General features: G+C 36.9%; 2 protein-coding genes across 3 annotated transcripts in view; both read left to right on the top strand.

Annotated features, from left to right (window-relative positions):
- The first annotated feature begins 5,199 nt into the window (after nt 1–5,199).
- LOC105225246 (tRNA (cytosine(72)-C(5))-methyltransferase NSUN6) overlaps nt 5,200–15,781 on the top strand; it is an 83,989-nt gene continuing 73,407 nt past the window's right edge. Inside the window, exon 1 of the mRNA XM_049457901.1 lies at nt 5,200–5,448. The gene's annotated coding sequence lies outside the window, so the exon portion shown is untranslated. The remainder of the gene's footprint in view (nt 5,449–15,781) is intronic.
- LOC105225258 (uncharacterized) lies at nt 6,653–15,644 on the top strand. Of its 2 annotated transcripts, none has more exons than XM_011203649.4 (7): nt 6,653–7,335; nt 7,436–7,609; nt 7,668–8,226; nt 8,283–8,527; nt 8,592–8,769; nt 8,830–9,233; nt 15,105–15,644. In XM_011203649.4, exons 1-7 carry the CDS (start codon nt 7,270–7,272, stop codon nt 15,210–15,212), a joined length of 1,734 nt encoding a protein of 577 aa, XP_011201951.3. In that variant the 5' UTR covers nt 6,653–7,269; the 3' UTR covers nt 15,213–15,644. The 2 variants fall into 2 exon arrangements, with proteins under 2 accessions (XP_011201951.3, XP_049313857.1); XM_049457900.1 differs by lacking the exon at nt 15,105–15,644 and adding an exon at nt 10,769–15,096.

Here is a 15,781-nt window from a genome sequence, read left to right as displayed (position 1 = left end):
TTATATTAGAGACGCTTCGCTTTCTTATCTAGTCTGGAGAAAGCCAATGATATCGATGTCATCGGAGTACGCAGTTTATAGAAGATTGTACCAGCTCGATTAAGGGGTTTTGGGTAGTCAGAGGCACGAAAAAATGAGAATTTTCAGTTTTTTTTTTTGCTATTAAATTGTGTTTTTTTACAAAAGTAGTAATATGACATTATTATAAAATAAGTTGACTTGAAGTCACGAAAATTTCAAAAAAAAAATTTAATTTCCAATGTTATAGGTGTTTGTGTTGACCCAGTTCCAGGAAAAGGTACTTGCGGTGACAACCATAAGTTGTTGGAGACTCATCTAAAATCAATCGGACAAAAAAAAATTGTTTCATAAATAGATAAACTCGGGCCTGAGCGAAGGATTTTTTTTTTCCAAAAATTAACAAAGCGGCGGCCTCAGGAAATTTTTGTCTAAATCAACAGTTAATTGGTCTTAAAAACTCGAAATTTTTGAAAAAAAACCTTGGATCAGACCAAGTATATAATGTATTCTAAAAGCTGTATAAATTTCATTAAAATCCACTGAGCGGTTTTCGAGTTACAGTAGTAACCAGTTCAAAAAACATAATTTTGAGAAAAACGCGTTTAAAGTTTCACACTAGCGCTTTGAAGTGCCCTAGCTCTCTTTATTATTTGTCGAATAACTCAAAAACTAATTATCGGATCAACGTGAAATTTTCATAAAAATTTTACACTTAACGAAAATGCAAAAAAAAAAACATTTATTTTTTGAAAATTCTGACTACGCCTAACCCCTTAAGCTCTGCAGGTCGAATTAATTTCTCCAGCAGTAGATTGAAAAAGGATTGAAGAGGTCGCCTGTTCTGAAACCTCGTTTTTGGTATTGCTCAACGTACGCTTACACAACAGTATTAGTTTTGCAGGGATATCAAATTCAGACACATCAGTATAAGGCGACTCGTTTTCGTTCTCTTAAAAGTTGAATTCGACGAAGAGGTGGTGTGTGTCGATCCTCTTTTGACGGGTCTTTTCTAAGGTTTGGCGCATGGTGAATATCTGGTCAGTCGTTAATTTTTCGGGCCTAAAGCCACACTGATAAGGTCTAATAAGTTTTTTTTACAGTTAATCTTTCACACAATACAGTCAATAGAACCTTATATGCAATGTTGAGGAGGCTTATCCCACGGCAGTTGGCGTGGATTGGGGAGAGCACACTTAAATTACAATCATCGGGCATGCTTTCGTCTGACCATTTTCTGCAAAGAAGCTGATGCATGCTCCTCATCAGTTCTTCGCGGCGGTTTTTTAATAGTAATAGGTGTTATGCTTTCACTGCAGGCTGGAGAAATGTTCCCTTTTTAATTACAGTATAGTCTGGGCATTTGTCACTAGTCTGGGGGTTCTACAAGAATATGGTTTAATTCTGAAACTTTATGTTAGTTGCCGCATCTTTTCGTAAAATTTTCGAGCATTACTATTGTCGAGCAGTTTGTCAAGCTCTTCATACTTACGCATTTCGGGCCTATTTTTTTTTTTTTGCCAACAATTGTGTCTTGCTTCTTCAACTCTCAGTATTTACCCCATCTCGCACGTGTTGTGGTCGATTGTAATGTTGCAAGGTAGGCAGTCTGTTTTCTCTACACTGCATCATTATAAAAAAAACACACTCTTTCAATTTCATTAAAATAACTCACAAATTGATATACGGGGTTTATTGTTATTATATCGATATATGATATCAATATTGTCGATGAGATATTGTTTAGGAAGTTAATATCACATATGGATATTTGACTCAGAAGTATCAGGAATTCACCATGAAACTTCTCAAAATTTCGAATGGCAAATCATATTGGCTAGGGTCGCCGGAGATCGAAATTCGACAAACAGAAAATACAATTACATTATTATTACAAGGGCATGGCCCTATTAACAATGATAATAAAGAAAGTTGTAGAAAACAATTAACAAGAATAATTTAAAAAATAATTTTAATTTATAATTCATTTTCGTGCAAAATCATTTGTTGTTTCTAGTTTTGGCTTAATTCTTCCTTGAATGAATAAATCGAATAAATTTGAGTTTGTCGTCATACATATGTAGCCACGTATGCCGTGCGATAGGAAGCCAAAATAATTTGTATAAAATATTGATAAATTCTTTGAATGAAATGTCGATGATGTCTCGTGCTACACTTTGAAATCTTTTCAATAAAGAAATTATCTTGTATTTTGCCGTGTACATATGTATGTTCTTCAGGTGATATGGGAAAGTTATCGGCATAGGAATCAGCAATTTCGTAGAACAGCACCATCTGAAAAAATTGAATTGATCGCATTCAACTTCAATTAATCGCAGTTATTATTCAATATATCGCGTTCAATTTTCAGTTGATTGCGTTCATTTCTTAATGAAGACACAATTTCGACAATGCGACTTTGCACAACATCTTGCTCCCGTCGTAAATTGTTAAACATTGTCAATTAGGAAATGAAAGAATAAAACAATTAAAATAGTGAAAAACATTTAAGCTAAACTAAATCTAAAATGATAATAATGTGTAATAATAATTCTATATTTTATTTTACAAAGTTCTTAAAACTTCAGGGTAAACAATATTTCATCATTAGCCAAATTACCTTGTCCACCATCATATTACTGGCATAAAATTTAAGTCAAATGATTTAACTCTACTCGCCGCAACGCAAAGTTGGCCATGCGGAAATATAGGTTTCAACTAAATCTTTACCGAACTGTCTGACATTAGATTCACCATTGCTAATTCTTTTTAGAAATTGATCGAATTCCAGCTGTTCGGGGAGTGCCATCTCCGTGGTAAACTTTGGCGTATTTAGATATTGATTTATCGCGCTTTTTGTAGTTTTTAACAGTACCGTTATATGAGGAGTGAGGGGGTTATCCTCCGATTTCATCCATTTTCACACTGTCGAGAAAAGTCCTTATAAGATTTTTACTCAGCAAATTTTGGTTTCTGTTTCTATTTTCCCACAGGTGACCCTTGCTACTGCAAATATCTATAGTAAATTACTACTTTATATCTTAAATTAGTGCTTAGTTATGGCATTTTGGCTCGTCATCCTGATCATTTATATTAAACCCTATATCTATCTCGCATAGTTTTAGGCGATACGTACAACCGTTAGGTGAACAAAACTACAATACTCTGTATCAAGTAGTTGCAAGAGTATAACAACCAGAATACTGCCAAAGTATTAATACAATTTTCAATAATATTTGATTGTGATGTATGAGGAACAACGTGCAATATTTGTTTAAAATTTCCACATAATAATACAATTTTTGCAGCAAAAATCATTTTTGTTTGGGAATCGTCGCATAAGACTTTCAACAATCGAGATCAGCAATTGCTAACATTATTGTAGGTGTAGGCAAACCTAGTGAGGTACGTGTAATGTCACTGACAGTCATACCCACCAAAAAAAAAAATTTCGAAAAAGTTAACAAGTAAGTTCGGAGGAAACCGAACATTTTATACCCTTGCAACTTGCAAGACCCAATTTTATCTATTAACTATTATCATGCCAAATACTAAACAAATTTTACTATATGGAACAAAGTCAGCCGGATGTTCGAAAATCCTGGTAATAGTTATGTTGAGGCTAGTTCAAGTTTTCGCCCAATTGTATCTATTTTAGACACGATAATATACATGTTCCGTAATTTTCATTGCGATAACTCAAATATTGCCCGATATATCCAGCAAAAAGTCACCTAGAAGTTCGAAAAAATTTATATTAGGTATATGGGGGCTCAGGGAAGTATTGACCCGATTCAACCCATTTTTTATACTCAGAATTACTATTGACACGAAAGGATTCTGTCTGAATCTAAATTGAATATTTCACACCTTGACTGATATTTTCGGGCAAAAGTCAACTATGGATAATGGCGTCCACATATTCCGTAACTAGAGGCTTGAACAGTTTTAGTTGAATTTGAACAATTTTCGTATAAGGTGGCATACTTTAAGGGGTCAGTAGGGTAGTTTTTTTGCAGTTTCAATTCCCTTATACCCTTAAAATTAATGTAGAAACTCACTTTACCATTGGAAGGTTTCGAAAAAGGTCCAAAAATAATAATACCGCTCGAACGCTCAGAGTGCACACCTCAAACTTTAAACGCGTTTTTCTCAAAACACACTTTTTTAAACTGGCGGACATGATTCCGGTCGAACTACTCAACCGATTTGCTATTTTTTTTTATTGTTGTGGCTATCGTCCCTACTAGATTCATAATTTTTTTATAATTTATTGACAATGTTATGACAAAATTTATATAAAAAAACATGGGCAAAAATTTAAAAAAAAAACGTTAATTACTTTTTTATTTATCAACATTTTTTCATGATTCTAGTAGGGACGATAACTATTCACGTACTTTTTAAGAATAAATTGGGTTGCAGATGATCCAAACATGAGAAATCTTGTCCGCCAGTGAGAAAACGCATCTCATTCACCCTGCCATTTCTCCGACAGATGTCATCAAAAAATTCCAAAAAAAAATTTGTTTATACACTCCACGATATGATATAACTCATGATATGTCAAAAAAGTTCTGTTGAAGAATGAAAATTTCTTTCAAAAAAAAATGTCAAAAAAAACAGTTCAGATTACCCTACTGACCCCTTAAAGCAATTATTAGGGCAAAATGTTATCCCGTTATATTAATTATTTCTTGATTTGTGTACTGGAAAGCGAAATAATCAAATGGAATTTAAAATTGTGTTATATGGAAAGTAGGTATAGTTGTAAACCGATTTCGCCCATTTTCTCACTGTGACATGGAAATATGAAAAGAATGCAGCTTACTAAACTTAGTTGAAATCGGTCAATCGGATCTCGAGATATGAGATTTTACCAAAAAGTGAACGGTGGCACGCCCGTTGTCTCACTTTTACACCGGCTCCCTTAAAAACCTCTTATACCATCTCAGGGGTAAAATTGAATGTCTCTAGTGTATTTAGTTATGGATTTATTGACTTTTAGTAGTTTTTATAAGTACCGTTTTATGGGGAGTACCATTATCTCCGATTTCATCCATTTTCACATTCTCGGTAGAAGAATATTTGCGCTAAGCAAATTTGATTGTTGTAGCTTTAGCGGTTTAGGAGATATGTATATTAAACTAGTTAGAGGGCGGGTACATTCAATATATATATTTTTATACTCTCGCAACAAAGTTGCTAAAGAGAATATTATAGTTTTGTTCACATAACGGTTGTTTGTAAGTCCTAAAACCAAAAGAGTCAGATATAGGGTTATATATACCAAAGTGATCAGGGTGACGAGTAGAGTTGAAATCCGGATGTCTGTCTGTCCGTCCGTCCGTCCGTGCAAGCTGTAACTTGAGTAAAAATTGAGATATCATGATGAAACTTGGTACACGTATTTCTTGGCTCCATAAGAAGGTCAAGTTCGAAGATGGGCAAAATCGGTCCACTGCCACGCCCACAAAATGGCGGAAACCGAAAACCTATAAAGTGTCATAACTAAGCCATAAATGAAGATATTAAAGTGAAATTTGGCACAAAGGATCGCATTAGGGAGGAGCATATTTGGAAGTAATTTTTTTGGAAAAGTGGGCGTGGCCCCGCCCCCTACTAAGTTTTTTGTACATATCTCGGAAGCTAAAAGCAAACTCTATAGAGCCGTTTCCTTCAGGCATTTCCATATACAGTTCAAAAATTGAAAAAATCGGATAATAACCACGCCCACCTCCCATACAAAGGTTATGTTGAAAATCACTAAAAGTGCGTTAACCGACTAACAAAAAACGTCAGAAACACAAAATTTTACGAAAAAAATGGCAGAAGGAAGCTGCGCCCAGGCTTTTTTTTTAATTTAAAAATGGGCGTGGCGTCGCCCACTTATGGACCAAACACCATAACTCAGGAACTACTCGACCGATTTCAATGAAATTCGGTATATAATATTTTTTTAACACCCTGATGACATATACTAAATATGGGCGAAATCGGTTCTCAACCACGCCTTCTTCCAATATAACGCTATTTTGAATTCCATCTGATGCCTTCTCTGTATAATATATACATTAGAAACCAATGATCATAGCGGAATAAAACTTTACTCAAATATGGTATGTGAGCTGAGGTATCCCTTGTGGAAAAATTGTTGTGATCGGACTATAACTTTTCAAGGTCCCTGATATCGAACACGAAGAACTCAGTGCCCAACCTAACCTAACCTAATTTTTCACCGAAAATAGCGGTAAATCTCTCAGAATTTAATTCTAATTAATTCTACAGCAAAATAAAAAAAATATGTAAATGACGGATAATGAAATCTCGATTATCACTTTATCGTGCGAGAGTTTAAAATGTTCGGTGACACCCGAACTTAGCCCTTCCTTACTTGTTTAATTTTGTGTTTCTTGCTATTGCGATCCTCTGTGCCAAATTAGAGTTTTATATCAATTCATCTCGTTTCATCATCCTGATTGTTTATATATGTATATATATACAACTCCATATTTATCTCGATTAGTTTTAGGTCACTGTTAGATGAATTCAATATTTTACTATTATTCTTATTTTTTGTAGTTGGTTGTACTCTTTGTACTGTCTGGCGGCGTTCACTCTACTTACCTACCTACCAAACATTGAAGAAATCGGTTCATGTCGTAAACTTAGCTAGCACTATTATTTTTTCAGTACATTTTTTCTAACGTTTTTCAAATTATTGGTGTCTAAGTTACTCTACCTTCAATTGAATGGATTTTAACATCTGAAAAGGCTTTGAGCGTGATGGATGCATCGTTGCTCCCTCAAAAAGACAGCGCTTCGCCTGAGTCAGCTTGTAAATTTTGATAAATTGAAAGGATTACGCTATGAACTAGTTCCTTAACCAAGTTTTGACCCAAGCGACTTTTGCCTCTCTCCCAGGCTTAAAAAATATCGCGCTGAAAAAAGTTTTTACTAAAATGAAGTGATCAAGGGAAACAAACGTCTTTTTAGAAGGGCTCGAAGCTTCATATGTACTGTCGAACTGTTACTGTAGGACCAGGGTTGTAGGAATATAACCTTATTTTCATTCAACAAAACTTTATTTTATTTATGAGCCAAAGACTTTTCAGCCTATGTGTATCTAGTATTATGCCTAAATACTTAATAAATTGTTATCAGCGTATTCGCTTGGCAACGAACAAAGTTTATAAAACAAACAAAATTAGTTTTGAAATTGAGGGAAACAGTTAGTCATTTGAATCAGCAATGAATACAACAAGCAGGACTGGCTTGGTACCAGCTAAGAAGAGAAACTTCGTAATAAAAGAAAAGGTAATTGAGAAAAATTACGGTAATATGTAGGTATTTCTATTCAACCGCTGAATTGCTCATCAAATTGTACTCATATAAAATTTATCGTTTAATCAAAAAGCGGAAGAAATCTACAGAAACTTTACTACTCAAATTTGAAGCTTCCCCAGTAGTTCTATCACTACGACCCCTGGGTGGACTGTATAATCCTTTTGCCAAGGGCTGTTCGGTACTATGTAACCATCCAGCGCCACCAGACTTAAAAAATATAATTAGCCAAATGAAAACGTCGCTGGTAAGCTGTGTCTTGCTTTTATGTATCTCAAGTCGGATAACTGTTATTTATATTTCAGACAGTGGATGGCAAAAGTGTGCAGCTGCAGAAAGATAAAAACGTTGCGACATCACTTCATGATACCGACAACATACCGGAAGACCTTTTTCGACGTTACACGGACACAGACTCACGCCCGTTGACACCAACTCCGACAGTTACCAGTGTGCATACTAGAAACAGCACAAGTTCATTCTTGAACAATAGACGCTGTATAACACCTGAATTGGGTAAAAATGAGATAATCAAGAGGAAAAAGATTATATTGGATTTGCGAAGAACACACTCTCAAGAAACACTTTATTGGAAACCCTCATCAGATATGTCACAAAGCAACACCGACACTGGTGGGCTTAAGCCGAAAAGTGCCGGTGCAAATGAGGAGCGCAAAAGCAAGCACTTACGTGGCGAAGAACTGCGGCCTAATACCTCTTTGGGTAATGTGCAAGTTGGTGATGGGGTGAAAGATATGGAAAGCGTGGACATAAAGAAAGTAAAAACTTGCATTAATGAGCAACATATAGATGACGAAGACATACGGCGTGGCAAGAAGAGAAAAAAGTTGAAACCCACTACAAGTTTGTTATATTTAGGATTTTGTAAGGAAAACGCTTAATTAAGTACTTATTTTTAGCTACGACAGCTACATTTCACCTTAGCGAAGATCCTGAAACACAAGTTGCTGCGCTCGGTCCGGACTCACTGAACCCGAGCACACGTCCAAGTCTTATACCCAATGTGGCGAGTTTGCTGCCAAGCAAAGAAAAACGCGAGAGTGAACCAATACTTTTGAAAGGCAGTTTTCTAACGGACGAAGCTTTTCAAGCATTAAAAACGGAACTGGATATCGATGTTATCGAAAACACTTTTGATAAATATGTAAGTCTCAGGGAAGTAGAGATTTAATTATTGAAGATTTTTATAATTTCTACCCTAAACTCAGTTGAATCACGCTTTACGTGAGGCTTTTAAATATTTACCGGAGAAGAAACCAAAACCAATCAAGAAAGCTGTTGAAAAATATGAAAATCCTGCGTTCACTTTCAAAGCCAAATTGCCACGTAAGCTTTCAAAGTCAGCAACAAGATTTGATGTACCGTTAGACCCGAAATTACTAGAAGGTTCGCATCTATACATTACATGTCAACAAAACATATGGTTAACTATGCACTCATTTTCAGAAATGACCGTTTTAGGCTATCTAGGCAAATATGTGTGGGTCTCTGATCAACGAAAGCAGCTCTTCAAAAGAGTTTTCCTTCAATATTTGCCGACAGAAGTAATAGAACATGATGAAACAACAGACAATATGGTAAAGAATGATGGCAATGCCGAAGACGACTCTTATCGGGTGTTAAACGAGTACGTAGAACGTAAAATACCAGTCAGTTGCTTTCCGAAAGCATTAGAAGATGTTCTAGAATTTTATGGCACCGAGCAAAAAATATCGAAAATATTACATTTAATAGAATATGAAAATGAAGAATCTTCTAAGGAAATTGATTTTCGTACTTGGTGTGGCGTTGTGTCGTTTGCTGAACGGTTGGCGCTGGAAAATTCCAATGCGTCGGACTCATGTGATGAGGTATTTAATTATTTATTTCTTACTATAATTGCAAAAAAAAAACTTGTGAAATTAACAGAAGACTCTGGATGTTTTAAAATGGGTTTATTCTCAATCAGCAGCTTAGAGCAATAAATTCGCTAATAGCAATTCGAGCTAATGGATTTAAATTTCTCAAAAATTATTTTGTTGCAGTGATGATGAGCTCTGTTATTGAGAATGAACCTGGGAGGAACATCTATTTAGTTGTTGTTTGGAGATATAGTGGACTGAGATATACGTGAAATAGCATATACATAGACTAGATTGGATCGATTTACAGGGCATAAAAAAAACAGCAAAATAGCGCATTAAAAATCGCTGTGTTCATACCGGTTTTAGCCCCGAAGATCTCTTAGACAAAGTTGGTCCGAACGTACCGAGGAATATTCCCCGCATACGCGATTTTATAGAAAACAAGTAAGGAAGGGCTAAGTTCGGGTGTCACCGAACATTTTATACTCTCGCATGATAAAGTGATAATCGAGATTTCATTATCCGGGAGATTTACCGATATTTTCGGTCAAAAATTAGGTTAGGTTAGGTTAGGCACTGAGTTCTTCGAGTTCGATATCAGGGACCTTGAAAAGTTATAGTCCGATCACGACAATTTTTCCACAAGGGATACCTCTGCTCAAATGCAGTATTTATATAAAGTTTCATTCCGCTATCATCATTGGTTCCTAATGTATATATCATACAGAGAAGGCATCATATGGAATTCAAAATAGCGTTATATTTGAAAAAGGCGTCGTTGTGAACCGATTTCACCCATATTTCGTACATGGCATCAGGGTGTTAAGAAAATATTACATGCCGAATTTTATTGAAATCGGTCGAGTAGTTCCTGAGATATGATTTTTGGTCCATAAGTGGGCGACGCCACGCCCATTTTCAATTTTTAAAAAAAGTCTGGGTGCTTCCTTCTGCCCTTTCTTCCGTAAAATTTAGTGTTTCTGACGTTTTTTGTTAGTCGGTTAACGCACTTTTAGTGATTTTCAACATAACCTTTGTATGGGAGGTGGGCGTGGTTATTATCCGATTTCTTCCATTTTTGAACTGTATATGGAAATGCCTGAAGGAAACGACTCTATAGAGTTTGGTTGACATAGCTATAGTAGTTTCCGAGATATGTACAAAAAACTTAGTAGGGGGCGGGGCCACGCCCACTTTTCCAAAAAAATTACGTCCGAATATGCCCCTCCCTAATGCGATCCTTTGTGCCAAATTTCACTTTAATATCTTTATTTATGGCTTAGTTATGACACTTTATAGGATTTCGGTTTCCGCCATTTTTTGGGCGTGGCAGTGGGCCGATTTTGCCCATCTTCGAACTTAACCTTCTTATAAAGCCAAGAAATACGTGTACCAAGTTTCATCATGATATCTCAATTTTTACTCAAGTTACAGCTTGCACGGACGGACGGACGGACAGACAGACATCCGGATTTCAACTCTACTCGTCACCCTGATCACTTTGGTATATATAACCCTATATCTGACTCTTTTGGTTTTAGGACTTACAAACAACCGTTATGTGAACAAAACTATAATACTCTCTTTAGCAACTTTGTTGCGAGAGTATAAAAATCGACTCGTTTTTAAGTACCCAAATTCGCTTTTACTAATGAGGTATCTGGCGGTAGGTATAAAACGCTAGGGGTAGAGATCACCGAATTAAAAAACTCAACATTGATATCCTCAACGTAAAGAAGCGGACCAAACGTCGCTGGAAGACAACCCTGCTACCACTAGCGGGCACAACGATTCTTGAAGCTGCCACAGTCTATTAAGACTCGAACCAAGAAAATGCTGCTAGTATAAACCCGGAAGAGGAAAAAGAACTTCTTCACTTTCATGAGTAGGTGACCGAAGATTCCAACTCTGATAACAAGAAAGGCCCTGGTAGAGGGCAAGCAAGAATATGCAACCAACTCGAGGGCAAGTCCAATCTGAAGGAAGAAGAGGTGAAACGGTTGGTTTTGGACAGAGTGGGAATGAAATACGTCCGAGCACACTTCGCTACTTGTGGTGCCATGCAACTGACTCATCATTTTCACAAGAAAGAGGCAGAGTTTGACATTTGACGTCCATAGACCACAGTAACCCGCTGGCCCAGATGTCACAGGAACGGTGGAAAAAAGTGAGATTAAGCTCTTGGATGCTCTCTTCTCGAGGATGGACGCCGAACCAAGCTCACCCATGCCGCCATTTGATGGAGCATAATGGTTTAACGGTAAGAGAAGCGGTCAGAACACTTCCAAACCTATAGTAAGATGCAAAATTGGATGTGGTGGACCACAGCAATATTCTATCGTCCTTACTCCTTGCATCTTGCTGTATACCACGATTGTGATGCACCAACGGCGGAGCTTAAACGGCTGGCGGTTACATCCAGTAGAAAGAAGTGAGCGCATATTTTTTTCATATTTTTTAATCTTAGAGATGAGTTCCTACTCAATTTTATTTTAGTGCCAGCTTATTAAGGTGAGGAACTTACCTATATAGAACCCACCTTCAGAAACGTCCTAGACATAACGCTATATACCAGTAAAAATGCAATAGTGGCACTAACCACTCCGCCATTCTCTGACCATCTTCTTCTTCATAACATCGGAAGCAAAGATCAGACACGAAATTCCGAGAAATACCAGAAACACAAACTGGAATCTCTACAGGCAGATACTATTAGGCAAGAGACCTAGATCTTGAGTGTATAACTCACATGAAGGGCGTAAAAAGGGCGGGACTGCATTCACGAAACGCAAAAGTAGCGGATGGATAATTGTGACGATTCATTGGAAGTTCTAGCCAGTGTCCACTTTCCTGACTGTAAGGATGCAGAAAGTATTAACTATGACGAGAATAGCGCGGTAAACTTTCCGAATACATCTTTACGGAGAATAAAATATAATGGGCAGTCCGCTCATTCTACCCATACAAATCGCCCGGTATGAACAATCATTCATTCAACTGTGTGCCACACTCATGGAGAGAGCTAGGATAATTTTCATATCGAAGGCAGCTAGAAGCAAACCAATAAGCTTAACTTCCTTCCTGCTGAAAAAGTTAGAGAAAATCTTGGGCTTGGCCTTCTGAAAGCTTGTCCAATGGGCAAAACACAAATTTAATATTAAAAGAGCCGTAGAATATAAAGAATACGTTCTTGGAGTGCTTCTGGACATTTCTGGAGCATTAAAGAAATTTTTTCGGAATCCATTCGAGACTATAGTTGTTGATCCTCCCATAGAATGAACAACGCTAGAATGACGAAGGAAGTCTATCGAGGCACTCCGTAGGTTTGAGTGCTATATCCGCCCCTATAGACATTAGTGGTGAATAAACTGTTAAGAAAATTTCCCAGCAAAACCCCAAAGATACTGGCATATGGTGACATTTTTATAACGGGAAAGTGTCTATCTACCTCGTGCAGGATTATGAGCTCCACTCTCGACACAGTTCAGAATTGGGCATCGAAAGCGGGTTGGGATTGAATCCGGAGAAAATAGATCTTCTTGTGGTCACAAGAAAATACGAAATCCCTTAATTGATGTTCCAATCGATAAGTGGTACCCAGCTCTCCCTCAACAACCGCATCAAGTCTCTGGGCCCAACGTGAAATAAAGAGTGAGAGAGGCCAGCAATGCATACAGGCATATGCATACAGACAGATGGTCGGCATAACCTGGAGAATTTCTCCCTATACATTACCCTCGTACTACACACCTATTGTAACATAAATTCTGTTCTAAGGTGCAGTATTATAGGCGTACAAAAATCTATCTACCGAAAGCCAATGGAACGAGTTCAGGTGCTCGCTGCACTCTGCATAATGAAAGCTCTACGAACCAGTCCAATGGCGGTTCTTGAACTAATGCTAATGCTGCGCGACAACTGGCTGCATGAGAATTTACATATAGAACCTTTAAGTTCGGTGGGAAATGCTCCCATTTCCAATTGGCTTTAAAATGGAGGACGGAGTTGGTATCGGAAATTCTGAACACAGTTAGACATAAGGCAGCCTTTTAACCTGTTGGACCAGCGGTAGCAATGAAATACGAGGTGTGTTCAAAAAGTATCGCGAATTTTGTGTTTTTTCAAAAAAATTATTTATTTATTCAGGAATATCTATTTTGTCCCCTTCAAAGTAATCCCCATGAGATATTATACACTTGTGTCAACGGTTTTTCCAATCTTCGAAGCACTTCAAAAAATCATTTTTTATATCCTGAACACTGTTCAGTGAACAGGGTATATTAAGTTTGTCACGATGTTTGTAACACCCAGAAGGAAGCGTCGGAGAGCTTATAAAGTATATATATAAATGATCAGTATGTTGAGCTGAGTCGATTTAGCCATGTCCGTCCGTCCGTCCGTCTGTCTGTCTGTATATATACGAACTAGTCCCTCAGTTTTTAAGATATCCTTTTGAAATTTTGCAAACGTCATTTTCTTTTCAAGAAGCTGCTCATTTGTCGGAACGGCCGATATCGGACCACTATAACATATAGCTGCCATACAAACTGAACGATCGGAATCAAGTTCTTGTATGGAAAACTTTCACATTTGACAAGATATATTCACGAAATTTGGCATGGATTACTGCTTAAGGTAACAATATAATCTCCGAAGAAATTGTTCAGTTCGGTTAACTATAACATATAGCTGCCATACAAACTGAACGATCGGAATCAAGTTCTTGTATGGAAAACTTTCACATTTGACGTGCTATCTTCACGAAATTTGGCATGGATTACTGCTTAAGGTAACAATATAATCTCCGAAGAAATTGTTCAGTTCGGTTAACTATAACATATAGCTGCCATACAAACTGAACGATCGGAATCAAGTCCTTGTATGAAAAACTTTTCCATTTAACAAGATATATACACGAAATTTGGTACAGATTATTTTCTAAGACAACTATGTAATCCGAAGAAATTGTTCAGATCGGATTACTATAGCATGTAGCTGTCATAATAAACTGAACAGATAGTTACTAACAGAAATGCACCTGTGAAGGGTATTTAGCTTCGGTGCAACCGAAGTTAACGTTTTTTCTTGTTTTTTTTTTATCTTCTTCAGCTCCTCCTTCGATGCCGTCTTTATCTCGTCAAGAGAAGCGTAACGTCGTCCTTTCATGGGCTTCTTCAGTTTAGGGAACAAGAAAAAGTCACAGGGGGCCAGATCTGGGGAATACAGTGGCTGCGGCATCATTAGTGTGTTGTTTTTGGCTAAAAAGTCGCGCACAAGCAACGATGTGTGTGAGCAGGGGCGTTATCGTGGTGCAAAAGCCAATTTTTGTTCTTCCACAAATCCGGGCGTTTCTGGCGGATTGCTTCGCGCAAATTGCGCATAACTTGCAGGTAATATTCCTTATTGACCGTTCTTCCCTGTGGCAAGAACTCATGATGCACCTCGCCCCTGCAATCGAAGAAAACTGTCAATTACGATTCGCGATACTTTTTGAACACACTTCGTAGTTGACGGGGTAACAACTGCAGAAAATATCAAAAGCATCGCACCAGGGAAACAATGGTGCATCTCTTGTGCCCTTGTTCTGCCTTCGTAATGCAATTCTTAAAACATTTTGGGGGCCCCGTGAGACATTTGACGATGTATCGATAGTGAAACCGCAGACCTTATTGAAATTCACGTCAAGCGATAGCATCTTGAAGGATGACTACTTCTCAGTAGTGTGTAGTTATTTTTGATAGGTATTATATTTATTTTGACTTAACTAAATTTAGGGAACGTGCCGAGCAATGTCATTAAAAAGTTTACAATTTGTCTAAATTATGGAAATGTAATATTTGAACTATTTTGTTATATTGATGCGTATATCTTTTACAGTTGGAAAAGGCGGACTTCGGAAGCTTAGAAGAAAGGTTACCACATTTTTCTATTCCAGAAAAGCTATTGGAAATCTTCAAAATAATTCGATCAACACATAATGTATAACGTACACGTGAAAACAATATGGAATCATTTCTCATGGATTTTAATTAAAAGTGAATTAACTCCATAGTGTAAATATTTTTATAAACTCAACATTCTTACAATAGCATAATTGAAACACAAAACATATATTTCAAAATTGCAATATGTATGTTTCTCGTATTATATAAATATAAATACGGAACATGTCGCAAATGAATAAATTCTTTCTACCTCAGAGTTTTTTACAATTCACCACTTTAAACCATTGACTATCGTGATTGGGTCTTAATGCTGATTTATAGCATTAACACACGGCATCGTTAATCCGGATTAAGTGCAGTTAATTGGGATTAACGCAGTCGTCTTTTAAGACTATTAGCCATTGATTGCGCTTTGTTTTGCGTTTTTTTCTAAAATTTACATTGAGTATCACATTTAAAAATCATTACATTAGTCATAATAGAAGTGGTTCATAAATTACGGTTAGACATAACATAGCAAATTATTGAAACGAAATTAGAGCAATACTTGAATCTTTTTGACATTTTGTATGGCAAACGAAAACTAAGAAACACCCTGTGCAGAACTAT

Source organism: Bactrocera dorsalis, chromosome 5 (genome assembly GCF_023373825.1).
Source record: "Bactrocera dorsalis isolate Fly_Bdor chromosome 5, ASM2337382v1, whole genome shotgun sequence".
Taxonomy (NCBI): Eukaryota; Metazoa; Arthropoda; class Insecta; order Diptera; family Tephritidae; genus Bactrocera; species Bactrocera dorsalis.
Note: the sequence above shows the minus strand (reverse complement) of the source record. Positions and strands in the feature narration are given on the sequence as shown.

Coding starts and splice junctions, on each gene's coding strand:
- LOC105225258 (XM_011203649.4), top strand. CDS start 7,270: ATGAATACAACAAGCAGGACTGGCTTGGTACCAGCTAAGAAGAGAAAC. Junction 7,610..7,667: donor GCCAAATGAAAACGTCGCTG/GTAAGCTGTGTC, acceptor TTTATATTTCAG/ACAGTGGATGGCAAAAGTGT. Junction 8,528..8,591: donor AAAACACTTTTGATAAATAT/GTAAGTCTCAGG, acceptor CCCTAAACTCAG/TTGAATCACGCTTTACGTGA.